This window comes from Miniopterus schreibersii (genome assembly GCF_964146895.1).
Source record: "Miniopterus schreibersii genome assembly, chromosome: 9".
In the NCBI taxonomy this organism is placed as follows: domain Eukaryota; kingdom Metazoa; phylum Chordata; class Mammalia; order Chiroptera; family Miniopteridae; genus Miniopterus; species Miniopterus schreibersii.
The window spans coordinates 69893780-69920473 of record NC_138118.1 but is presented as its reverse complement, the minus strand read 5'-3'; the positions used below and the strand labels follow the sequence as shown (position 1 = coordinate 69920473).

At 40.3% G+C, this 26694-nt stretch overlaps 1 protein-coding gene across 13 annotated transcripts in view; it reads right to left on the bottom strand.

Moving 5' to 3' along the window:
• HDAC9 (histone deacetylase 9) overlaps positions 1-26694 on the bottom strand; it is a 696981-nt gene that overhangs the window by 240710 nt on the left and 429577 nt on the right. For all 13 annotated transcript variants that reach the window (XM_081146569.1, XM_081146578.1, XM_081146576.1 and 10 more), the window contains 3 exons: positions 20007-20129; positions 16204-16414; positions 15344-15561 (listed from right to left, as the gene is read on the bottom strand). In XM_081146569.1, the coding sequence (XP_081002695.1) occupies positions 15344-15561; positions 16204-16414; positions 20007-20129 (552 nt within the window). The remainder of the gene's footprint in view (positions 1-15343; positions 15562-16203; positions 16415-20006; positions 20130-26694) is intronic.

The window sequence follows — 26694 nt, the reverse complement described above, 5'->3', positions numbered from 1 at the left end:
ACAGTCCTATTCCTAAGTGGTCAAGTGATAAAACACCTTCTTATATATATGTGTAAAACACGAAAATAACGATATGAAATCCTGAACTTAAAAAATATGTAGGGCTTCAAATTTTTTTGACTGTACTAAAAGTGTCCTACGAACCCATCCAAAGGGAAATTAAACATTAGGAAAGAAACAAGAAATTATTTTTTTAATTTGATAATTATTATTTAGACCTTTTGTTTATCTTGTACATTAAACCCTACTTAATCTTCAAAAGTGTATGAATTAACTGGCCACTGATTTTAAAAGATAACTGATAGATAACACACCTAATTTAAATAATAGCAAAGTACATAAAGCTCAGTAATGGGGGGAAATTCTCAATCTGATTTCACCTCCCATAGATAGGCCTTTTGTTTTATTTGACACTGACTCTGACTGCTCATCTGCAGATCTTGAACTGTATTTTCAAAAGTGTTTGGTTTTCTGCTGAGTCAGTGCCCACATAAGCAACATGCCAATTATGTAATAAGCAACACACTCAACACCACCGCTAAAAGCATGAATGCAGACTTTTCTACGTAAAATTCAAGTCTACCCTCCCACTCACACCGACCTATGTTTTTAAAACTAAACACACACGTTAGAGTTAGAAAACATAAGGATTCAAACTTTGAAGGGTGTCGTAACCCCTTTAGGCATAAACCTCAAGAGGCCCTGTGCATGCTGATGAAGCCCTTCATTTTCACTGTAGGTAGAACTATTGGGAGTTTTCATTCATTTTTCAATGAATACCAGTTGAGTGCCAACTATGTTCAAGACACCGTTCCGAGCGCTGGGAAAACAGCCATCACCCTGCCCTCATGAAGCTTAAAGGCTACTGTTAGAAGCTGATAAACGCATTCTTGTTTGCAAGAATGGTACATGGAAAAGAAAGAAACATGGTGTTACAAGGGCACATCCCAGTGGCATGGAGTGGAGTGTGGACTGTTAGGGAAGGTTTCGCCGAGAGGGTGCTATGTTTAGCCTGAGACATGAAAGATGAAGGATGGGAAGGGATTGTTAGTAACATGTGTGTGAGGGGTGGAAATAAAGATAAACAGGACTAGAGAAAAAAACAACTATATGGTACGTGTGGTCGTCGCCCAGGGACTGAGGGCCATTCATGAAAGGTTAGACGGACAGCACATGACCAGTGCCCAGGAAATGCCATGTCAAAAGTCCCTGCTTGAGAAGGGAGACTCCACATCTTCTCCAGCTTCTGGATGCCTGGCTGCAGGAGTATTTAATAACCAAGAGGAAAAGGCTTTCCTGTTGCTCTTGCTCTCCTCCCCAGTTCCAACAGGGCCTCTCAGGGCCTTGGCCTCCTTACCTCCGGTGGCCTTGGCCTCCACTGTACCTCCGCTCTCAACATCACCATCACACCCCAGACCTGGACTTTATCTGTACTGTACCCTCGCCTGAATCTCAATTTCCAACCTCACTCCTTTCTTCTGGCTCATCCTCAGGACATTCTGACCACAACCAGACCTCATCTCTGGAGGGTCCTAAAAGCCACCGAGCCAACCACATTCTCACTGCCCATCCCCCCTTCCCACAGTCCCTCGGCTCCCTCCTGGCCGGATGGGCTCCACCCTCTATCATTAAAACTCGCTCCCTTACATTATCTCCAACTGCCCTGCCTTTTCATAACCAGGACTTCTAACCTGGGTTAATAACAAATCTCTGCAAACCCGAGCCGCTGAATGAGCTGGGAAACAAATAAACAAGCTGCGATCGTGCCGAGTGTCTCTCTTCAAATTCACGATCGTAGCCCCCAAATGGGTCCTGGCAATCCCACTACATTTCTCCAGATAATTTACTGCCCCCCCCCTTAGGTGACTATTTCATATGACTCCTCTCTCCTCAAATTAGTAATCTCCAGGCCTTTTCCTCACTCCCTATCCATACCTTTGCTTCTCCTTTCACTGGGAAAATAGAAGCACCAGCTGAGAAACCGGACTGTCCCAGTCGCCCTCCCCCGGCTGCAATGAGAGCGACGTCTGCGCTCCTGGCCCGATCCGTCGCTGGCTTCAGGGGGGTCTGCGCCCCTGCACTTGCCTGCTCCATCCCACAGTCCCCCCTCTAATGGGGTGCCCTCACTTGTGCGCTTTCGGTGGTTTCATTCCTCTTAAATAAAACCTGCCCCTCCCTCCACAGCCATCCTGTAAAACTTCACAGTAAAACTCCTTGAGTTGTCTCTCTTCCCGTCTTTATTTTTCTTTTCTCATTCACTTTAGAATTCACAACAAACAGGCTTTCATCCACACTATTTGACTGAAATCTCTCCTGACAAAAGTCACTTAATGACCGCACGAATGCCACATCTATCGGCAATTTCAATAGACTATTAATACGTGTCAGGAAGGGTGATGCATTTTAGAAAGGAAAACAAGACACCATCACAGCACCTTTGAAAGCACAAAGTTAATATTACTGGTGTCGGCGCAGCCAAAGGCCAGACAAACTGTGTGAATATACTGGACTCTCATTTCCCAAAGCAAGTATGTCTGAGAAAATCTCTACCGCTGACAAAATGCTGAGTGTTCACAGAATATATCATATGTTCATTTTAACAAAAGACCTTCTAAGATCTGACCTGTTAATATAATTGTGAGATGACTGAAGTACCCAGGAATCACATCATTTCATCCATGAATCAAGCTGGGTCGGTATTTACCACCTCACTGACAGAGATCTGTACGGAAATTGTGTATAACAATTTTTAGAGAGCCATCTAGACACCACGCCATTTATTCCAGCAGTTCCCTGGCTTTATCTTCACCTCTGATGCCCTAGAGGAACCAGGAGGGAGAAAACTCCCAGACTGAATAACGCTGTGAAAACTGGACATGAAGTCCGAATGACAAACAGACCCTCTTCCAAGGGCAGAATTCCTTAATGGTTTGTAAAGAGAAACAATTTCTTGACATACAACAGTTCACTTATGCATGAAGATCATACAGGTATAAAATGGTGGTGTTGGAAAATGTATAATACTCTTCAAACCCGTATTTTATAAAGAAGACACTTCATGCCCAAGAAAAACTGAAGCGTCTCCCAAAAAGAGTAGACACCTACGCGCTTTTACACCCTTCCACTCTGCACTCTGCTCTGAAACGGCCACATTCTGATGACAACTGGATTAATACAAACAATTCCAATGTCTCCCCAGAGCTCCAAACCTGCCGAGTCAGCTGCTTGCTTCATGTTTTTGCTTAGATCTGGAATATCTAATAGGCACCATAAACTTTAAACGACTCTAAGATCATCTTTATTCCCAGCCCACCCAAATGGATCCATCACCTATTTTCTCACCTGAGTGAACAGTGTGACCCAATGGCATGCGTCAAAAATCTAGGATTGCTCCCCATTTCTCCCTCACTTGCCTTTTTCATCAATACCTGAAAACTTAACGTTCGGGAGCAAGGCTTTGACACCTTCCTTCCCAGGTTATGAACCAAATGCCAGTGTCGATGTGGACAGTAAACTACCACCATCTCTGGAACAAAATGGGCTTTGTCAAGTTTCGGGAAATGGAAAAGAGAGACATGGGACCTCCTGCGGCTGGCACTGCAAGACCTAAAGGCACGGAGGGAGTTAACCTGCACCTCCTATTGTGTTTTAGGTATTTCACAAAAGCTGTTTTTCTTTAAACAGTCAAATTGGCCAGAGTGGAAAAGTGAGCAATTAACATGAGCAAGGAGAATCTGCTAACAAAAGTCCCAGAAAACCCGCCTGCCAGGTGTGACTTCTTTCAGGTATTTAAAATAAAAAGTTACTTGGTACTATCTGTAAGTTTCCGCCTATTTACTAAGAAAGTCAGTATTCAGACAAAGTTGTGAGTTCTACCTGTTTTTGAACTACAAACACGACCATTACAAAGATGGCAATTTTTCGAATTTGTGCAGGCGCTGAGAGGCCCCAGATGCGGGGAGGAGCTGTCTGCTTACTCTCAGTGGGGTGGCAGGGTCTCTCTTTGGTTGAACATCTGGAGGTGATCCCCCAGCAAGGTTGAGCTCTTGCCTTGCTGGCTAGAAAACACAAGACGAACCATATGTGTGGCAGATAAATGTGCGAGCCTGTGTGAATCTCGGGTGAGGCCCGTCGGTGAAACACCGTGTGTCATTCCTCTGCCACCAGGTGAGTTACCCTGGTGGGAACCCAGCTGAGATGAAGCTGATGGCTGCACAGCTTCTCCTGCCCCTTTCATCTGTGCTCTTACTAACCTGTCAGCGTGTCTCTGTTCTCCATGCCATTGTCCACGGTGTTGTCCATCAACTGCAGGAACACTAAGAAGCTACCAGCCTATGCCCATTCTGCATGTGTAACACACACCTATACACACTCACACAGATAGTCTATAGGCCAGATAGTGTGATTTATTCAGATTTCTAACACTCCAGGTATTACAACTTAACCCTTCAATTCTTATCAGTCCTTAATATGATCATATTTATAGCGTGTCCATAATTTCAATGTTTTATATTCCATGTTAAACATCCCATGTTCTATGGGAAAATGCTGTAAAGTTCATTAAATAATTAAAGGCTGTGTGCTAATCTTTACACATTAACCCATGAAGCTCATCTGCATGTGAGGTACATTGTTTGATAAGTCTAGAAGTCAACGAGCATTAAGTGCTTTTTGAATAAAATATCTTTAAATTCTTTTTTTTAACTTTTGCCACAGAAATCCTTCATGTCCCCACAAATATCTTCAGATCTGGAATGGCAACCAAGAACAGGAGTGCACAAGGAGTAAATCTGTTTCTGACAGACATCTGATTTTCTGAAATTATCAACAAATCATTAGGCACAAATGGTTGAATGTGATTATTAAACTATGTAAAATGACCTTCAACCCAACTCAATGCTTTCTTATTTTGCCTCAGATTTAAAGGCAGATTTTACTTGGATCATGGCAATAGCACACTTAAAAAAAAAAAAGAGTAAAATTCTTCTTTTGGAAAATAAAACCTCTCCCTTAAGCTCCAAGGAAACTAGACTTAAAAATAATGATAAAATTGGGTTTCAATTCACAAACAGATTAGGTATGCACCAAATGTTCTCAAAAACAACACGCAGAGCTTGGAGGGCTTTCAAATCTAGAGGTCTACTCATAGAAGAACTCTGCCTCTAGCCAAAATACTCCATGCTATTTCGCTTCTGTGCGTTTTGGGAAAATAACCAGAAGAACCAAAATTAAATAACAAGAGAGAAAGATTTTCCATCTATTGGTTCCTTATTCACATAAATTAGACGTCTGAACTGAAAAACACCCTTTCTTACCAATATTGGAGCCACATAAATTAATCTAGGGACCAAGTACATTCTTAATAAAAACTTGTATATCTTTATAACTCTAAATGATTGTCTAAAGCAACACCTGCAATTTAAATCCCTATCTTTGGCTCTGACAGCATCTTAATGTTTCAATAACTTGAGTGTTTACCTCTGAGAAGGAGAATGAACATTTCCTCCTCTCAGCTAGTTTACCCACTCACGCCTTCATGCATTCGACAATTTTTATTGAGCACTTACTATATACCAGCCCCTGGGAAGAGAGAGGTCAGTTAGGCAAACCCTCAGTGGGGTAAACAGAAAATCAGCAACTGAAGACTGTAACTTAATGTGATAGAAGAAGATGGGCGAAGTGTCTGTGTCTAGTTTGGGCAGGGAAGAATTCTCTGAAGACGTGAGGTTTGAGCTGAGAGAGGCTCCATTACCAAGATCTAGTCATGAGAAGCCCTGGAGGTTGGACCTTCCATAAAGAACTGTGGCTAGCACAGCACAGCTCCTGGCGGTGGGCTGAGATTCCCCACAGACAGGAGAGGAGGCCAGTGTGGCCGGAGCTGTTAGTAAGGGAAGGGAGTGAGACGAGGTCACCCAGGGGACAAGAGCCGGATCAGGACAGCCTGGTAGGTCACAGACGTTTGAATTTCATCCTAGAAGCAATAAAGAGCAACTGGGGAGTTTTAAGCAAGCCTTTGACTTAGGTTGACTTGCATTTGTAAAGGATCATGCTGGCCACTCTAGAAGATTGGATTTAGGTGGGCAAAAGGGGAAACGGGAAAATAGGCCTTTCAGAACATAAAATCCTCAGCAAGAGAACATAACCATGAGGGATTTCTCTTAACCGGAACACGAAGGGACTTATTTTTCCCTCTGTTACAGCACGGTGTACTATAGGCCCTTTCATATTACATAATAGGATTTTCCCAATAATCTTTCTGATTTTCATTTGAAAGTACACTTTCTTTCAATGTTTTCTTTTTTTGCTCTTTAAGGGTAATGAATAGAGGCACAGCGAGGAAAGGTATCCATATTTATTTATCTTTTTTGCTAATCACTGGTGATTTTGGACTGTCTCAGAATAGACAAGATCTCAAAGCCAATGCTCTTCGAATCACTTGACGTGTGACCACCTCCCTTTGCCTGCGTTGATCAATCCCTTTGGTAAAAGGGACGGCCTGGCAGACCCAGTTTGGAGGGGGGTGGAGGGATTGAGCAAAGAAGAAAAAAAAGAGAGAGAACTCTTGGATATGGACAACAGTGTAGTGACGGGGGACAGGCGAGGTAGAAGAGGGCATAGAGGGGATAAATGGTTAGAAAAAATAAAATTAACTTTAAAAAAATAAAATAAAATGGGTGATGAAGAACAAGCCCCAGATGATAACTGCCACTTGGAAACGTGGACCCAGTGTGGCCAGACTTTTTAATTTTTCAGACGATGCCAGAAATCCAGAATTGTATTTGAAGTATTTCTACTTTTAAAGATTCACCAATAATTCAAGTGCTTTTTAAGATACCAGGCAGGCCAAAGAGCAGTTCAACGGAATAGATCCTGCCTAAGACTGTCAGCGTGTGACCTCTGAAAACAATCCCTATGTCCCTTCTTGGCTGAAAATTATGCGGTTTAGATCAGATAGGGCTAATGTGCATGCTTTCAAAATACACCATCCTTCACAATTGGGACTTCTTAAAAATGTTCCTTACATGGTGAAAACTTTAACTACCCTGCCAGGGGTTGGAGGTAGGGGTAGGCACTGGCCACAAAGGAGAGGAGAAGGGAATTCTGGAAGTTGCAGGACTTGTTCTGTAATCTTGATTGTGATAATTATATGACAATAATATGCATTTGTCAAAACTCACTGAACTGTACAGCGAAAGGAATAAATTTTACTGTGTGTAAATTATGCCTCAATAAAAATTCAATAACTAACCATAATATTGTTCCAAAGATAAAACAAGGTTGGCTGCATAGTGAATATAAAGATGTAAGAGAAAACTGGAACAAAATTTAGTGGTTTGGTTGACAACGAAACAGCTCGATGCAATATTGAGACAAGTGGGAAATGTGTGCCTTGGAAACAGTCTAGGCCTTCCAGGCAACCATTTTCATTAACAGAAAAAGGAAAAGGAAAATAGAACTATTAGTCCCTAGCTGGGTAGCTCAAATGGTTCGAGCATTGTCCCCATATGCCAAGGTTGAGGGTTCGATCCCTAGTCAGACACATACAAGCAGCAACCAATGAGCGCAGAAATAAGCGGAACAACAAATCGCTGTTTCTCTCTCTCTCCTCCCTTCTTCTCTGTCTCTAAAATCAATCAATCAATTTTAAAAAAGAACTATTCGTGCTATATAAGAATGTAAATACTGAGCTAGATTTCAGTACCGCTTACCATGCTTACAAAGCACTTTCCGTACGTTCTCTCGGGTAAGCCTCGCGAGCTACCTCTGAAATGTGCAGATTAGAGAATTACTGGACAAAGAGGTTCGACAGTTTGACCTAAGATGAAAAACTAATAGATAACTGTGCAGGACACCAGAAACGTCTTTTGGAAAGTATATCAAGTATTCTTGATCTTGCTACTCAAATGAGCTATGTATTATGTAGAACTACCTTTGAAGAGAATTATCTGTTTGCAGGTCTGTGAGCCCATTCAAGGGAAATAACATGCTTTCTTTATTTTCATTTCCAGTATGCAGCATAATGGTCGCTAATAAATCTCTGTGGGACATCGTAAATTATTCCATGCCAGAAATTATTTTGTAGAAGTGAGTTATTATTGCTGGTTGGTACAACTAAATTGAGAGCAAGAGAGTAACGTTTCATTCAGGATAAGGGGGAATAGCCCTGGATGCAATTCTGCCTCCAGAAATGGGGATACTCTAGACCATATGACATTTCAGGGTCACTATAATCCCTCGGATTTCATAAGTATTTAGAGAAAGAGCAGAAAGATAGAGGGAGAAAAAAATCTACAATCGGGAACTTATAAGCAACCAAACTCTGTACCAAGGGGACAGCTACACGTTGGTGGGTTTCATGTCCGCAAATCACTGAGCTATATTAAAAATTCTTTAGTAAGACCTAATTATTTCATTCTGTCCAATGAAACTATTTGTCAAGGTTGGGAAACAACCAAATTATTTAGCTCCCCTCTCCCTTTGAACTGCCTGGAAGCAACATCAGTCAAAAGACTCGCATGGTTTAATTCCCCAGATATTTTCCTTTCCCCTATTTTCTTACCTCACAGTCATGTCCGTCTATTGTTTGCCTCATTCAGTAAGAGCGTCTCTGTCTAGATTAACAGTACAGAGTAAAAGGGAAAGGTTAAGGTCCTTCCCTGCATCTTTGAGGAATAAATGCAGCACTGGGAACGTTTATGAATGTTTTACATTAATCCACTGAAATGGTCATTTAGTTTCTTTTACAAACACAGGGTTTCATCACATCTAATAATAAAGCAACAAGCCATTTTCTGTATATTATAAACCATCGACTTGTAATTATATAGTGAAATGCTTCTATATGAATTCTCTATGCTGATGTAAGCTGGGATTGTAGCATAAGTGGTTTTTTTTGAAGCCAACTACGTACCTACACAGATCTATTTACATTGGGCTAATCATGTCAAAATAGCATCTATTTAAGGGTAAAGTCAAAGTTTCTTTTATAAACCTCTACAGATAGATAAATAATCTAGGACCCTTTTTACAGTTATAAAATTAAGACTACCTTTCAGTGCTAGCTAACGTTTTTTGGATATACTATCCATCTAATGGGCAGAATGTAATCCGAAATTGGTGATTAAAGACTCTGCATGGAAACAAGCTGTCAAATGGATAGAGGGAAATTAGACCTGACAACAGTAATGCCTACTTTCCTAAATGAAAGCCCAGTTCAAGTTTCTGCTCATCCATTTTTCAAAACTTAAAACAAGGCATTTTCCAACCACCCATAGATGAGATGCCAACATTTGCATTTCGGCTGAACTTGATGAAGTCAGTGGACTTTCAGCTCCAGGATTGCTCAGAAGTCCTGCGAGATGTTTGCCCAATTTTAAAAAATGGCAGTGTTACAGCAGGCGGGAAAGGAATGAAACGTGGCCTGGCTGTACTCGGCTCTGCACCGCGCTCACACTGAAAAACCTTATAAACCAACAGGATATCTGAATGTCCTACCCTCAGGCCCATTAAACAACAACAAAAAGCTCCCAAGACGGAGGGCAATGCATGGGAAGTGGGGAGGCAGGGTAAGGAAATGGGACTTGTTCATCCTGACAAATCCAAACCAACACCAACAGAACATAAGACGACCTTCCTTTTTTTGTTAGTTTGCCTTGTTTTTAATTGTAAGTTTTCTACTTTCGGGCAAAAATAAAATTAGGAAAACCTTGTCTCCTGCCTGGTGTAAGAACAACACTAAAATCATAAGCACAAGTTCAGGTGAAGGACAGGCTGTCATTCCTATGTCGAATTCCAGCTCTGTCGACTGCCAGCCCTGTCACCTTTGTCAACGTATGTAAGCTCATTCAAATTAAATTTCTTGACATTAAAAAAAAAGTGGGTTGTTAAGTTTGAGGGGATAACATCCATAAGAACGTGAGCATGGTGTCCCAGCTCACAGGAGATCCTACATAAGAGGGAGCTGGTATTATTTAAATGATCCTGTCCCTAGGTACCCATGGAGAAGATGCACAGCGCATAAAAGGGGAGGGAAACACATGCTAGGAGAAGTGGGTGCAGCTGCAAAGCAAAGATTGGTCCATGGGCCTCATCGAATTAAACTTAAAATTTTAATCTCCCCACAGGTAAGCCATGGATAGAATTACCTTTATTAAATAATAGTTGTTCTTCACATTAATCTTCTTGGGAAAATATACACTTTGCTCAACAGTGTACAAAACAGCTTTATCTTAGGTCTGCCTTCGGGGACACTTCATAAAAAAAAAGTAACACCCATACGTATACATGCTATGTTTGTATGTGACCACAGGCATGAAAGAAGATACTCCGTTGGGCTCCTGGGGATGGATTGGGGACAAGGAGTGGGTATGAATCATGAAGGGCTATAGAGAATATGTAACATTTGTGTTAGAAATTATGTCAAGAAAAGGAATAGAACAGATACTGCTCACATAAAAGGTCAAATTCTCTCCTAAAACTTAACGAAAGCTCCCCATTTGCTCTGTTCCAGCATTTGAGCAGAATTATATTCATGCCTTGCTTGTCAGACATAACATCTACCTGTTTGAGTAAGGGCAACACAAGACATCTGCTTGGCCTGCCCTTTGCTGGTCTTGTCTTAAATATATTTTTATTATGATAAAATAGCTCTCATGTCAAAATGCCTAAGTATCATAGTAATAAATATATAATAAATACTTATATCTGGAGTGAACCTTGACATATATAAGATAGCATCTCATGATTTATGTGAGTTTTTTAAAAAGTGTTGGCTGGTATCCAGTCATAGGAATGCATAAGATATTTATCACCAAGCATATATAAGAAAGAAAGAGAGGGAGGGAGGGAGGGAAGGAGAGAAAGGGGGAGAGGGGGGAGAGAGAGACAGGAAGAGAGAGAGAAAGAAGGAAGGGAAGGAAGACAGAAATAAACAAAGAAAAGATGTAAAAGGACAAGACAACCCAGAGAAGTAACCAAACAAGTCTCAAGTCTTATTTCCTCAAAGAAAACAAGCTCCTTCCCTCATGTCTTCTATCCTAATACTGAACACATTGTATTACTGTTCCCTTGAATACTGACCCTCCCCCCCCTGCTCCCCACAATGTAAGCTCCACGAGGACACTGAATGTTGTTTTCTTAGTGCCTAAAATAGTGCCTGGCACAAAGTAAAAATTCAATATGATTTGCTAAATGGATGCAAGCACAGGTCAGTATTTAATTCCAATAACTACCGAATGAAGGAAGAGGTTTCTTTTAATTTCTGCTCATATGGATTTGGAAGAATATGAAAAAACATAGGTATTAGAAAAGATACTGTAATTATAGTTAAAATAGAAACTATTAGGCATAAATCGAGGCAATTCTATTAATACTGCAACAATAAAGTAATTAACTGAGAAATGTCATGGGAAGGAGACTGAGAGCTATGCCAAATTATCTCACCAGAAAAATGCCTGAAGATGCTTCGGGAAATTTCTGTATATCACATAGTGATATGACTAGAGATGTGCCCTTCATTTAAATAGGCAGTCAGGATACTTCAGAAATCATAAAAATATCCAAATAACTGAGGTGTGTTTTGTTTTCATTTATCATAGTTTTACTTTACCAGAAAAGCTGTGCCAATACTTAAACTTGAAATGGGCTCCGAAGAAAATTACCAATACCCTCTTATTTTTTTGTTTGCTCTTTTGTATTTATGAAGAGAATTCTATTTTAGAAACGATTTTTTCTTCCAATAAATAAAAAAGGAAAGAGCCCTTGCTGGTGTGGCTCAGCTGGTTGGGGGTCATCCCACGCACCGAAAGGTTGCCCATTCAATTCCCGGGCAGGCCACATGCCCAGGTTGCAGGCTCAGTGCCCGGCAGGGGGCGTGCAGGAGGCAGCTGATCAATGTTCTCTCACATCAAGGTTTCTCTCTCACTCCCTCTCCCTAAAAATCAATTAAAAAATCTTTTTTTAAAAAAAGAGCAAAAGACTAGCAAAAGCAAGTCTTACTTTGATGTCAGTATAAAGAAACTCTTGTGTTTTTTGTAAAGGCTCACAAGTCATCCTTGCATGAATGTACCACATATCAGCAATAAAAACTGTTCGACGCATTTCTGAATTTGTTCGATGTCTCAAAAAGAGAAAAGAACAAATGCTATAAGCCATGAATTTTTTATGATTAAGCTTCTCAAAACACTTTCAGTGAAGGTAGAATATTCGTACTGATTAGCAGAGATAAATCATTGGGACAGGATCTTCACTCACCTTTCTAACTTGCCTCATTGTGTAGATATAACAATACAAATATTATATAAACCCATCCCAGGGATATTTCTGCTAAGCTATTGAGTACCTACACCATAATTATATCAGGCAAATAATTCTTACAATGCACAAATTTCCCATGTAAACGTCACTGTATATTAGGCAACAAGCAGGTAAAATTGTTTAGTATAATTAACAACATTTACACTGTACAGTTACAACAAGCATGAATGACTGCTTTCATAAATATATTCAAATTATAGCAAGATATGAGAAAGTCTTCAAAATTTAATATGTAAACCATTGTATAAACTATGCTCTGTGCTTCTAATTCTAAAGGTTATTAGCAATTGAAATATATCATTAAAAATTTCACACCATGAAGGCCTCTCATATTTAATAAAATGTAGGTTTAGAAATAAATCTTATTTTTTCTTTCTTGTCACTCCATTTCTGTTTCCCTAAATACCTCGAATAAAAAAGTTGAGGAAGTAAAAGGCAGAGGCATTTTAAACTATGTCGTTTGCACACCTGCCTATATTTCCTGCTATAGTAAGTATCCCAAGAGCAGGGGCCATGTTTTCATTACGCCAACTATTAGGCTCCAGTTTGAAGGATTCAATACAAGTTCATCCAAGATAACAGGCAAAAAGATGATATAAAGTTTCTGTGTTTATTTCTCATTAGTGGGTAGTCTAAATAGTTATAGGACAGATAAATATATTGTTATACAGAAACCTGGTAGCTTTGACATCTAAGTTATGGCCCTCACCCAATGTGAAATAAACGTTTTCATCACCTCACGGGAAGGCTGAACTATAGCAATTTGTTTCCTGATGGTTCTATTGTGAATACTTTAAAATAGGACAGAGGTTTAATATTTTCTTTAATAAGGTTCTACTCTGTTCCCTTTGACAATTGAGAGCAGGTGAAATCTTTTCAAAACCCGGAGGATACCCAATGCATATGCCATCTTGATTAAACATATGGAATACATACTTGGGCAAAAGCCACCGGGAGACCTGCGTGAGTAATCTAAACACCCGAGCTGAGAGGGGTTAATATATAAAGATCAGCCTTGTGCTTTGAAGTTTTCTGGACTTCATTTTCCCTAATTAGGACAAGATTTCATAATCAAACCACTGTACAAACATGTACCTAAACGTGTAGGTTTGTTTCTAATTTTGGGAAGAATTCTTAACAGATTCCAAGGAATCGGCTCCACATGGGAGCAGATCTCTGATAAGATTTGCTTTGCTCATTGCTAACATGCAAATGCCTGCTTTCCAGCTCAGTTTCCGCCACGTGACAGAGATGGGCATCGCCTATGAAAATCTCAAGTGCGATGCTGAAATATAGAGACTCTGACACCAGCATACCATCTGAGTCTGAAACAGTGGCAACTCTAGGTCATAAAACACGTATTCCAAAATAATCTTAAAGGTATTCATAGGACTCTAACAAACCCAATTCTATATTAGAATATTATCAGGCAAAAAGTAGGATTCCCAATCTTTCCTTCCACATACATTTTTCTCACTATATTTGGACACTCGACCAAGTATTTTTCAAGAATACCTGGCAGTTTTAAGTCATGCTGAGAAACCACAAAACAACCTAACTCTACCATAACACAGCAAACATGCAGAAGCACATTCAAGTCAATGAGTATTATGCCATTATATAAGAGGGAAGTTGGTTCTCCCATGAGACTGGTGTTATACAAAAATAATTTCATAATTTAGAGAAATGCTGTAGGGATAAAATAGGCATTAATCTGATGATATATAAGGAGTCTGCAGTAGATTGAAAGATGGCAGGAGAGGTAGTTGCCACTGCCAGCAAGCTCCTTCCAACCCCCAACCCACACACATACACAGCATCTCTGAAAGTATGGAAGGGCTGGGCTGGAAGAATTTCTGTTCAGTAGTGTCATCTTCAGCCCATGCTCCCTTCACGGCCCTGCCTTGTAAGGTGGAGCCCAAAGAGAAAAGAGCAACTCTAGGCCCACCTGCAATCAGGTAAGCACTTGATAAAGACCCCCTTCTCCTACTGCTATTAGATGATTAGACCTTTGCCCAAAGGTTTCGCTTTGTTTACAATACAATAAAATAATGTATCTATCTATCTATCATCTATCTATCTATCTATCTATCTATCTATCTATCTATCTATCTATCATCTATCTATCTATCTATCTATCTATCTATCTATCTATCTATCTATCTATCATCTATCTATCATCTATCTAGTCTATCTATAAACAGGACATCATTTCTCAACATAATGTCTCTATGAGATTGTAGGTGGTACAGTAACAAAGGTGAGTGGATAGACTCTTGAGATTCAGGACCTTAACATTTTCCAGGAATGAGGAGATTCCATTTTGTAGACCAACCATACCAGAGGGTAGTTGCAAAACTGTACGGACCAGTTTTGCTTAAAAGTCCAGGGAAAATGCTTCACCAGCCTGTCTGCTGTTGTTAGATTGTAATCACTGTCTGCTTGTGGTTGCCTCAGCAGGAGAGCATCTAAGGATGTGGTGCGATACAGACATTCGCTGTCCATTTTAGCCACCACAGGGCTGCCAGCAGGAAATTACCACAAGGTTCTCAGAAACTGTTTTAAAAACTGTTCGGAATGAAGTGGGAAATGCTAAGAAAAGTAACTACAACATGGATATATACAAGTTGCTGAAAAATACCTTGTTGGCTAACCTTGTCATTTAAATCTGCCAGCACCTGTGCAAACCTTTTAAGATGCCAACCCACCACCATCAACTCTGCCTCAAGCCTCTTCTGCAATAGGTATGAGGCTCTGCACACAAGTGCCTGTCTGTCCTTCTGTATTAAAATAGGTGCTCAGTCACAAAAGACCTTGCTAATCCATAATGTCAAAATTGCTACAAATATCCCATAAATGCAAGGATGGTGAAAACCCTGGTACCGGGATGGTGTCCTTGAGTTCTGGTGGCAATCTCCTTTGGAATAAGAATTATACCAACTTTCTCCCCCTGAATGCCCAGGTTGGGGAAGAGAACCCCAATTTCCACAATGGCGGTTATGACACTTTGATCTGGCTCTGGGCTTACTTTGTTCATGTGGATCTGTTGCTGGTATTGCTTCTGCTTCTCCAAGAACTGCTGGTGTTGCTGCTGAATGACCAGCTGAGCCAACGTGCTCTGAGGCAAAGGTGCAGACTGGGTTCGATTCAGGGGTCTGTGGCGGGGTAGTTTGTGGGTACCTCGAATGCCAGGTGAAATTCTCTCTTTTGTTGCCAAGGGAGACTGAGGATGTAAGGGAACTGCGCCTGAAAAAAAAAAATCCATGTACAAACACACACAATTTTGTTTAAGAAAAGACAAGAAGCCACAGAAAACAGAGAAGATACGTTTTAAGAAAAGAAGTGATTCTACCGGGCAAACATCAGAAGGCTGGGTTGGATGTAGTGAAGGCAAAAGTGCCAAAGCATTGACCAGGCCTGAGGCTGAGCAATGACTCACCGGTAGTCCACTCTGGTATGCGAAGGTTAAATAAGGTGAGTTGTTGTTGTTTTTCATGGATCTAGAGCAGGGGTGGGGAACATCTGGCTTGCAGGCTGTATACGGCCCTCAAAATCATTTGGTCTGGCCCTGCCAAGGCAACTGCAGGCGGGACTAGAAATTCAATAAATCTAGGAGCTTTTTTCTTAGCTAATTTTTAAGTTGATAATTTTGTATGGCCTGCAAATGATGTTATAAATATCCAAATGGCCCTGGGCAGGAAAAAGTTTCCCCATTCCTGATCTAGAGGCGTAACTAAAGATAACAGCCTTTCCCACAGTACCAGGTATTAGGGAGACCTTGGTAAATGGTAAATCTTTATTGGAGCCTTGACTTAAAAAGACATCGCATTGCATAGCTGATAAATAAAAGCCCCCAAATGACGTACAAACGGTGCCCTTGTTAATTACCAGCTACAAGAAGCTTTTGCTGTCGCATTTGTTCTTTCAATAATAAATGCTGCAGGAGGGCCTGGTGGCTGCTGTTGGGCTTTCCCTCTAAAGCGACGTGGGGATGGCTTGAAGACGCGGGGATGGTGCCCCCGAACTGCCCAGGCAGAGGCACGCCTTGCCTCAGGGTCTGGGCCTCACACTTCTGTTTCTCTTTCAGTGAATTCGAAGCCTGTGTCAAGAAAGAGTAAAGGTATTAATGCTCTTTCATCCATGTAGGTCGTTAGATCTGTACATTAGTTTTTCATTCCATATCCCGCCTCATACCCCTAAAAAAAAAAAAAGACCCATTTTACCTGTGGCTGGGTAGGGAAAAATGGATAACAGCGTGTCTTTTAATCTAACTGAATTCACAAAGGAGACATAAAAGTAGAGCTGAAGCATTGGAGACAATTTAGTATTAGGTATCATCGTACTGAACTTAAAAAAGATTTTTTAACATTAAAAAATGATGCTAATCTGCCCTGGCCGGTGTTGCTCAGTGGTTAGAGCTCCAGCCGGCACACTGAAGGGTGCTGGGTTTGATTCCCACCAAGGGCACGGGCCTTGGTTGCAGGCTCGGTCCCAGGCCATCGCTGGGGTGAACATGGGAAGCAGCCCATCGATGTGTCTCTCTCACATCGATGTTTCTCTCTCTCTCTCTCTCTCCCTTCCACTCTCTCTGAAAAGCAATGGAAAAAATATCCTCGGGTAAGGGTTGAAAAAACAAAAGATGCCAATTTCAGGCTTACTAACTAGGAAGTTGATTTCTAAAATATTTTAATATACTGATTAAGTAAAAGGTATATTAAAAAAGTAAAATTTATTCAAACTGCTAAACTAAGGATACATCACAGCAATTAAGAAGCTAGAGATGAAACGGTCTGTGATTCTGGAATCAGAAGCAGAAGGAACAATTTGTCCTTTCTCTACATGCCCTCTAATAAGTTCGCAGAGCCCCAACTTTCCAATATTTAATTTTTAAAATAAAATTCTTCAGATAACTCAATGAGAGGTTGTATAAAATGTGCAGAAATTTGATTTAAACATGTATTTTATATTAATTCATAACAGATCCCCAACTCTCTAAATATTGAAAATGACACTCCAAATACTTTTATTTAATAAAATAAACTCCAAGTGGAATTATATCAAATAAAAACGCTATTAAGAACTTGAAATGTATGATAACAGTCATAAGGCAATAATAATTATACCATCAATAGTAATAATGAATTACCCTATTCAAAGAATTTAATGAATGGTGGTCATTTTGGTATTACAAAAGCAGAAGTCTAATACCTCAAAATTATGTGGCATGTTTCTTTTCAAAACTCATGTTTCATCTTTCAAAATTACCGTGCACCAGGGAAGCAAAGCAATTTTCAGTGATGGAGAAATTACAGGACAAAGAGGTAAATGGTTCGTCTTAGTCACACGGCAAGTCAACGCGATGTTTCATCCAGCAGCGATTCCTTCTCCTGGCCTCTTTTCCTTAAAAATTTCCCACTACTCAGTGGGGAAATGGAATATTAGAGGTCCCTTTGCCAAAGCCATGCTAAGCTTGAAAAATTAATTGTGATGGCCTCATCTACACCAAAATGGAAGCAAAGAAAAATGAAACTTCCATCCAAACCGCACTGGTTTACTCATCCAACGGCACCAAATTGTATTACCATCAAAACATTAAATGGTCTGGCTTCAGTACTCGGCCCTTTGAGAAAAAAATTCTCCCTCACCACATGAAAAGTGGTGTGTGTTTGTGTTAGCTGATAGGAGTGACTTAGAGCCTGCAAAAAGGAGTGGATCTAAAATGCTTATTCATGCGTCATAAGAAGTTTCTGTGTCAGTATTTGCTTATCGTGAGAAGAGATGAGAAAAACAGGACTGGGAGAAAAATAATTTTTAATAAGTGAAGGTTTGAAAATATCATGCAGGAATATTTAGGTTTAGTTCCATCCTTGATTCCTTTTTCATTTTTTGCTAGAACCAACTGTTTACAAATGCTGCATGTAGAATTTCAAGAGCATAACTGAATTTGGTATTTGTAAGCTTCTCTTCAATCCCCAGATATATAGCAGCATCTAAATCTTGCTTTCTTCTCACTGCTGTAAGTAACGGTATCACATAAGACCACATTCCACTCTGTTAAAAATACCAAGTATAGAAGATACACCTTAGACTGGTTTTATAATATGTACTACTGAACCCAAGGTCAAATCTGTCATTTAAAAATGTCACTATAGGTGTGTTTGTGTAAATTAGCATCCTATAAACAGGTCTTATATTCTGAAAATAAATGAGGTCACAAAATGGTCCACTCTTTATAATTTCCTAACCTTGGAATATTATAGAAGATGTGAATTTGACAAGTTACACTCAGGGAAAGACTTGCTTCTGAAGATTGGCAAAATTGGCCCTAGCTGGTTTGGATCAATGGTTAGAGCATCGACCTGTGGACTGAAGGGTTCCAGGTATGATTCCGGCCAAGGGCACGTACTTTGGTTGCAGGCTCAGTCCCTGGCCCCCGTCAGGCACATGCAGGAGGCAACCAATCGATGTGTCTCTCTCACATTGAAGTTTCTCTCTCTCTCTCTCCCCGTTCCACTCTCTCTGAAAAGCAATGGAAAAAATATCCTCGGGTGAGGGTTAAAATGAATAAATAAAAATAAATAAATAAATAAACAAAGATTGACAAAATTGGTGCCAAGGGTTAAAACAAATTTCTCTTTAAACCCAATGTATCACACGACCTTTGCATAACTGCAATTGATTTAATTTTCACACATTTCATAGATGAATTATTCTGGGTAAAGCTTAAAAATCTTTGACAATGACAAAAGTTTCCATTATTTTAGGGAATACGTATAAAATAATTATTGCTGTCTTCTGCTAGTTGGACAATTACCTCCACAAGATCCTATTTCAGTTGTCAGGACTTTTAAAGTAATTTCTTCACTTTAAGTCTCCTGGGAAGAATTTAATATTGTTCTCAAAGAGGTTTTCCAGATACGTATTCTTCAGTACGATAGTCAGTAACATAAATTCTCAAAATAAAGTCATTCGCAGAAAAATAAATTCTATAAACATATGTGCTGTGCTTTAGATAGAAGCTACACCTCTCAGCACTGGCCTGGGTGGAGCTTTAGGTCGGCTACTGACTGGCTCTGTGCTCTTGGACTTTTCAATATTACTAGTCTCAGCTTCTTCTTTTGTAAAAATGTGGCTGGTGATCTCTGATTCATGGGATGGTCGTGTGGAGCTAATAAAATAGCTGGAAAGTGCTTTCTTTTTTAAAGCCATGAAGCATTACTGCCCAGGCCAGAGTTGCTCAGTGGTTAGAGCACTGCCCTGTGTCCTGAAGGGTCTCAGATTCGATTCCCGATCAAGGGCACGTACCTGGGTTGCAAGTTTGATCCCCAGCCCCTGGCTGGGGCGCGTGCTGGAGGCAACCAATCAATGTGTCTCTCTCACATCCATGCTTCTCTCTCCTCCTTCCCCTCTCTCTAAAAATCAATGGGAAAAATATCCTTGGGCGATGATTAACAAACAAACAAAAGCTATGAAGCATGATACAAATGTTAGTTATTATTTTTATAAATTATTATACAAACCAGTATAATTTTTCCTTTGAAATTAAACTGAACATCTTTGAACAACTCAGTAAACAGCAAAGGAGAGTGGTTTCTACCGAGTTTCCTTCAAGTCTAAATCCATGAGAAATGAGAGATCCCCTGTGAAAATACCCCTCGGGCTGCTTTAGGCCGCTGTGTGGGGCGACTTACACTGAGCTGGGCAGGTACGGCTGGCAGTCCCAAGGTGATATTGGGTAAAGAGGGAGAGGTATAAAGACTGAGCAGGTTCACGGAATCTTCGTGAATGAGAATGCGCTGCTGTGAAACCATTTGCTGTAAAGAAAAGAAAAGAAAAGAAAAGGGGGGAAAGTGAAAGGGGAGTCTCAAAAGATTATAGTACCACAAATTTTACTGTGAAATGTTCAGATTTCAGACAATAGGTTTTATATTATCATATTTAGTCAAAATAATTTTAAGTATTTTGATTATTTATCTTAGGATTTCTGTATCCAGATGTTAAATGTAAGAATTAAGTTAAAATTTTCTTCCTCAGACATAATTATAAAATCTGAAGAAAAGGCTTCCACGTTCATTTTGCAAAATTCTTTTTTATAATTCCAGCTTTATGGGCCAAAATCAGTGTGTTTGACATCAATCAGTAAAGTACAACAGTAACACTGAGTAATTCTTATGAGTTATATATACATTTTTGTATTACTGAGTGATGAATATATATGTAGATAAAATCATTGTCTTCATGTGGGTTAAACATTTTACTGATGGGAAAGCTCACACAAGGAAATCTTAGATTAAATACCACCATATAGGACTTTTGTAATAATTAATCGTATGCTTTAATATAAAATTTGTGAGTAGACAACTCTGTGTGGTGCTTTTTAGATCCTTCATATTTAGAAACTGAAGTAGATGTAAAGCATTATTAGTTCCCTGTGCCACAATAGCCTTCATTTTCACTGAAATACGCTAAACGTTTTGGCATCACAGTCCTTTTTAACAACAAATACCTTTTTAAAATACAATACTAAGAGTCAGGTTTTCCCACATGTGGCCTAATATGGTTGCTTGAATTACATTTTCTGTTTAATTCTTGCTTCCCTCCCAGAACTCTTATACAAAAAGAGTTACAAAGGTCTTATTAGACTAAGGAACTCTGGCCTGATATGGTCCCCAAGGGAACAACATCCCTGAAAAAGAATACTCCATGTAACAGTATGACACAGTGACTGCTTTCTTCCCAAACAAAAAGCATATGGGACTCCAATAATAGACCACCTCCAAGAGGGATATTGCACACACGGGCTTTGACTAAAGTAAATATAATAACTTGTCAAGCATGTTTGGGGGAGCTGTAGATTTTCCCCTGGACAAACCTGGGATATCAATTAACTGGGGGAAATATCATGTGCTCACACAATGCAAGCTCAGACTGTCACTGAAGAGTGATGCGCCACCAAAACACAGGATGTTATTCCAAAACATCACCTCAATCATAGGTCTGTTTGCAGATGAGTCATAGCCTTAGGATCCTAAAGGCAGAGGTTAAACGTGGATTTTTCTCATTGCAGCTTGAAATTCCAAGCTAACTCAGATTTTGTGGTTTTTTTCTTTCTCTAAAAACAAGTCAGATATTTGTGCATGAAAATCAAGAGGCGTACTGAAACTTTTAACAGGAGGTTGACTTTATAGGTAACCTTCTACAAAGTTGTCTAAAATGCCACGGCATGAAGATTGCTGGAAAGGACTTCATCACTGCAATGTGTGAGGCCGCAATTTTATTTTAGGGGTTATCAGAAACAGTTGCATATTTGCTCTAACGAAAAAGATAAGCTACTATTGTGTTTACATGAATATTCTTTTAGCATAAATTTTAATGTTTGAGGAAGTAAAAGTTTTAACTAGCTCACTGACAGCATGTAATTTATAATAAAGGGATATTTCACTCACTTATCTGTATTCATGGAAGAGAAATATACGTGGGAAAGTAAGCACTGGGAATGATGTATAATAATCACTCAAGGTTGTATCTGCTTCCCACAGCACTGAGCCTTGACATGCACTATGGGAATGACAGCGAAAGACAGCACAGACCTAAAAAAGAGGTTATCTTTGTTTCCCAGACAGAACTTCTGTGATATCCTCCCATGTCATCACAAACATATACTAAAGTGAGAGAAGTTTTCTCCTCAGACGGCACTGGCACACTGGCTACTCACGCGAAAGTGAAAGAATTTGGGAATATTCTTACTATGGGATTTCAGATCCCTGTAGTTTCACATCAAAACTGAGTGTCTCCATTTCCTACGACAGTGTATTGATTTTCAGCACCTAGCCTGTGCCAAGCCCTGTGCCAGGGGTTCTTCAGAGGCACTCTCCAGCTACCATCGTGTTCATGTTATAGACGGAGAAACAGAGTGATCTCCCCAGCTCTGGTTCCCAACGGGATCAGCAATAAAACTTTAAAAGTGAGCAAGGCTACAGGACCTGTTTTCAGGTTCTGCTGCACAAGAGCTACCCACCACTCTGCAGCCACCGCTGAGAGATAAGGGGACCAGTAAAAAAGCATGGGGAACACAGGTCTTTAGAGAGGAGGCAGAACCAGGCCCTGAGGCGCATGGAAAATAAAAGCATCCAGCTGACCTGGGCAGGACAAAGCAAAAGACCTGGAGACGTTATAGATGTGAGGATCCTTAAGTCACGGAGTCAACTCCTAAGGAAGCAAGGAAAGTCCTGAGTCGACCTAGGTCACTCGGTACAGTTGGCACTTCCCAGGTCTTCCCATAGAGATGGTGAACTTCAGGGTCTAGGATGTCACTTAGTTTGTTTCCCTTGGATTACAGATGAAGAAGCAGGCCGAGCACTTATGTCACCTTCCGACGGCTAGAACTGAAGTGACTTAACAGACCTGAAGAAGGCTTTCTCCAGATTACCTTCTTTAAATACAGCTTTCCTCCATTTGGCTTTTTGGTGGGAGCAGTCTATCAGGTCCAGGTCAATGTCATTTAATAAGAACCCGGCGCTGTATTCTACACAGTTCAAGGAGTGCAGACACCCTTGAAAGCCAGAAACAACAGGTGGCGAGAGGCACCGTTGCCCTCAAACAGCGGAGGGTCCTGCCCAGTGTTGGTGGGAGGCCGACGGCCCCGCCAGCCCAGCGCTGTGCGGAGCCCACGAGCATTTCAGGCCAAACCGGGGTGCTCCCAGGAAGCAGGTCTGAAACCCACCCAGCCCTGAAACCAGTGCCGGGCTAAGAAGCCCACATTTCCCATCTTAGAACGTAGGTGCTAGATGGTTTCGATCTTAAAAAAAATTTCAGAACCAGAAACCATTGCTGCAGATAGATAAAATGAAAAAATTAAATATATAAATGGATCTCACTTAACACTCACAAAGCAACTAACGAGTAACAAGTTAGATGAAGACTGTGGTATTGGGTGGTGGGCGTGCACAGAGGTCCTATAGCACGTAAGTCCATGTGCTATTCGGGGGCACAGAGAAGTGGAGAATTAATCCTGATGGCCTGTAATCATCACTATCGCTGGAGGAGGGTTACAAACGTAAGTGGCTCAGAGCAGGGTGTCGATTTTAAACCAGGCTTTCATGGGTAACTAGCATTTCACCAGAAAGAGCATGATCTCGAGAAGAGGGATACGCCTGAGCCAGGTGTTGGGGCAGGGGAGGTCTCCTCACATTTTAATAATGATCTTCCAAACTTAATTACTTTTCTCACCATCATAGTATTTAGAAGCCTACCTTATGGGTAATATCTGAAATCCACATAAATGAAATCCACATAAACAGAAAATAAGGCAAAGAGGTCAACAGATGACGCCTGACAACAGGAGATATGTAAACAAACACCCACTTTTTAAGAAGCTCATAGAAAAAACTGGATGTAGACTTTTCAGTTTACTGCATATTCAAAGCTACCTACAATGCGCAGGAGCATTAGAAAAGGAATGTAAGTCTCTACAGGGTTTAGGTGAGAAGCAGTCAGGCCAAGGGAAAAGTGTGGTCTAAGCATTTTGCACTTGAGCTCTGCCACTCACTGGCTTTTAACTCCTGGCTTTTAAATCTAGACCTTCCCTGGTCATCAGATCCTCCTGCCTAAGACCGAAGCCTCTCTGACTAGCTCTGTCTGATAAATTCGTGTGTCTAAGTTAGCACAGCATCTGGGCATAACCCATGGACACTGACAATTAGCGCAGCGAAGGCTGGGGGAGGGGGTGGGAGTAGGGCGGGAGGGGGTCAATGGGGGGGAAAGGGGGACATCTGTAATACTTTCAACAATAAAGATAAATTAAAACAAAACAAAAAGAATAGCATCCAGGAAGATGTCTGTTTTGTCTTTAAAATGTCCCAATCCCCAAATCTAGACTATCTAAAAAGAAGAGACCACATTGAAAACCAACAAATCTAAGCTTTTAATGTCTGCCTGTGCCTTTCAGGCTATTTTTCAAGATACTATTTATTTTCTACTCTCCTTTCAGACAGCTGATAGAAAACCAACATCTCCACGTGATGAAGAAATGTTTTAGGCAGTAAAAATTTCTAAGTTTTTATTTTTATGGAACACCCAAGCATGTATTACTATAAAATGGTTTGGAGACAAAAAAAAAAAAAATACATCATTTAACAAGACTTCCTTTGCATTTAAAAGGCATTGATGTCTTGCTTTACAATATTGACTCATGTCATTCCTAGTAAATGATTCCTTTGTCATAGCAACCTCTTTTCCCCCAGGAGGGAGAAAGCGGTTTTTTTATTTGCTGCCATCTAAAACCATAGCCCTACGCCCACTCAGAAGGGAGCATAACATTTACAACAAATGTCACAACAACTATTATGAAACAATAGGCAGATGAGTCATGTGAGACTGGGGCAAAACAGCAACATTTCCGACGATTTTAGAGCACTTAACCTTATTATTAGAATCCTTTTAAGAAATCGTTCGTATCTGCTGGAAAAAATTACTTAAAAAATAGCACAGCAGAGCCAGCCACTAATGTTCAACTAGAAATAAACCAGCTGCTTGGCTACTGTTAGAAGAGCTATCAAATAAATCCATGAATCTAAAAGAATGGTGCTGATATTCGTGGAAACATACTTGAACCCACAAGCCCACAGTATTAACAATAAAGTAACCAGATAGGTAAAGACATCTCTGACTGGAATTGGAAAGAGAAACTCCTTAGGCTTCAGCTCCCCAGCCACGTTTTCAAATGAGTAAAGGAAGTAGCTCCAACAATTTGAGTTTGGGACTGAGCATATGTAAGAAACAGAAGAAATGGAACAGAACTGGTCAGAGCAGATGGAGACTCCTTCGCACATGAGATTTGTTGGCTTCAAGACAAACATGCTAATGAGCTCTCCCTATTAGGAGTCAGCACTGATAACAACGAGGAATGAACTTGCTTCCCACTCCCAATGTACCACCTGCCTTGCAAACACACATTCCTCCCTCCAAAGCTGGTGGGGTAGGGATTGCTGCTTTTCACTAGATCAGAGGTTCAGGGCAAGTTTAAGGGCTTAACCAATGAGAACAAAGTGGTTTGTTTTGGAGCCAGGCTCCCACGAAGCCTTCTGAATGGAAGACCCAAACATTTCAATTCTCTGTGCTGTTCCCAACCCAGGCCTGTGCCCTGACCGGGAATCAAACCCTGACCTCCTGGTTCATGGGTCGACACTCAACCACCGAGCCATGCTGGCCGGGCTCCTACTTATGTCTTAACCTGTATCTAAATTATGCAGGGCATGTGAATTACAAGATAAAAAATTTTCTTTTTGCCTAAGATCAGCCTGAGATACAGACTTGCTTTCCTATTTCCCAAGGAGCAGAAGGGAGTAGAATCCCTTTCATTGACTTGGGCTCTCAAAGAATTAGGTGATATGCTTCTCTACTCACAGGTCGCAGAATAAAACATTCATTCACATAGGCACTGTTACATTATTTTAAAATAAAAACTCACCCGTGGTTACACTATTTTAAAATAAAAACTCATTCCATCTTTAAGTAAAGATGGTAGAATAAGCCTATTTTGTAAATGGTGAAGTATGCAACTAACTTGGCTTTTGAAAGTGTAGTCAATGATGTTAATTCTTCACCCCCCCAATATTTGTTGATATGAAATTATATGTTAATATTAATCTTAGAAGATGTCTTTCAAAATCATACTAAATTCAACACGGTTGTGATTCAAGAATTGACTGAAAATATTTTGTTCCTCTTTTCTCTAGTTTAAGTGGAAGCACTTAGTGTTACAAAGCTAAGATATTAATTGGCTGAGAGTTTTAGTTTGACTTGTGCTATCTCCTCGCCTCTCCTGTCTGAATTACAATTACAGACCTCTGTAAGTGCAATGCAGCAGAAAACCACATGTTAGCCATCAGGGTGGAATTTTTTGTTCTGGGCCACGGAGAGGCTACCCATCGGTGCAGAAAGGTCTGCCCACCTGGCCTTTTGGTTCACAGTTCAGGCACACAATTAATTCATTATGAGGTAAGTCACCGCTTGCTTTTGAACTAGTGTTTCCAGCTTTGGAGGTGAACGTCCTGGCACTGACCTGAAGAAATACTGCTACTCTTTCAAACTCCATTAAATCACATTTCCTTCTGGCTTTTTTTTTTTTTTTTTTGGTGTTTTTGTTTTTGTTATTTTTTTTTTTAAATGGTGGGGGTAGAAGGAAAGTTCATAGTGACAGAATATGTTCAACAATTAGCTGAAATTCTTGGGCATCTACACAAATATCTAAACAAATATTTGTGACAGTAAACCTTTTAGGAATATAAAACAGATTAAAATTCCTTTCATTTACATTCTCCACTGTATATATTTTGAAATATAAAGATAGGACCTTTAAAGTTACAATCTGGGACACCG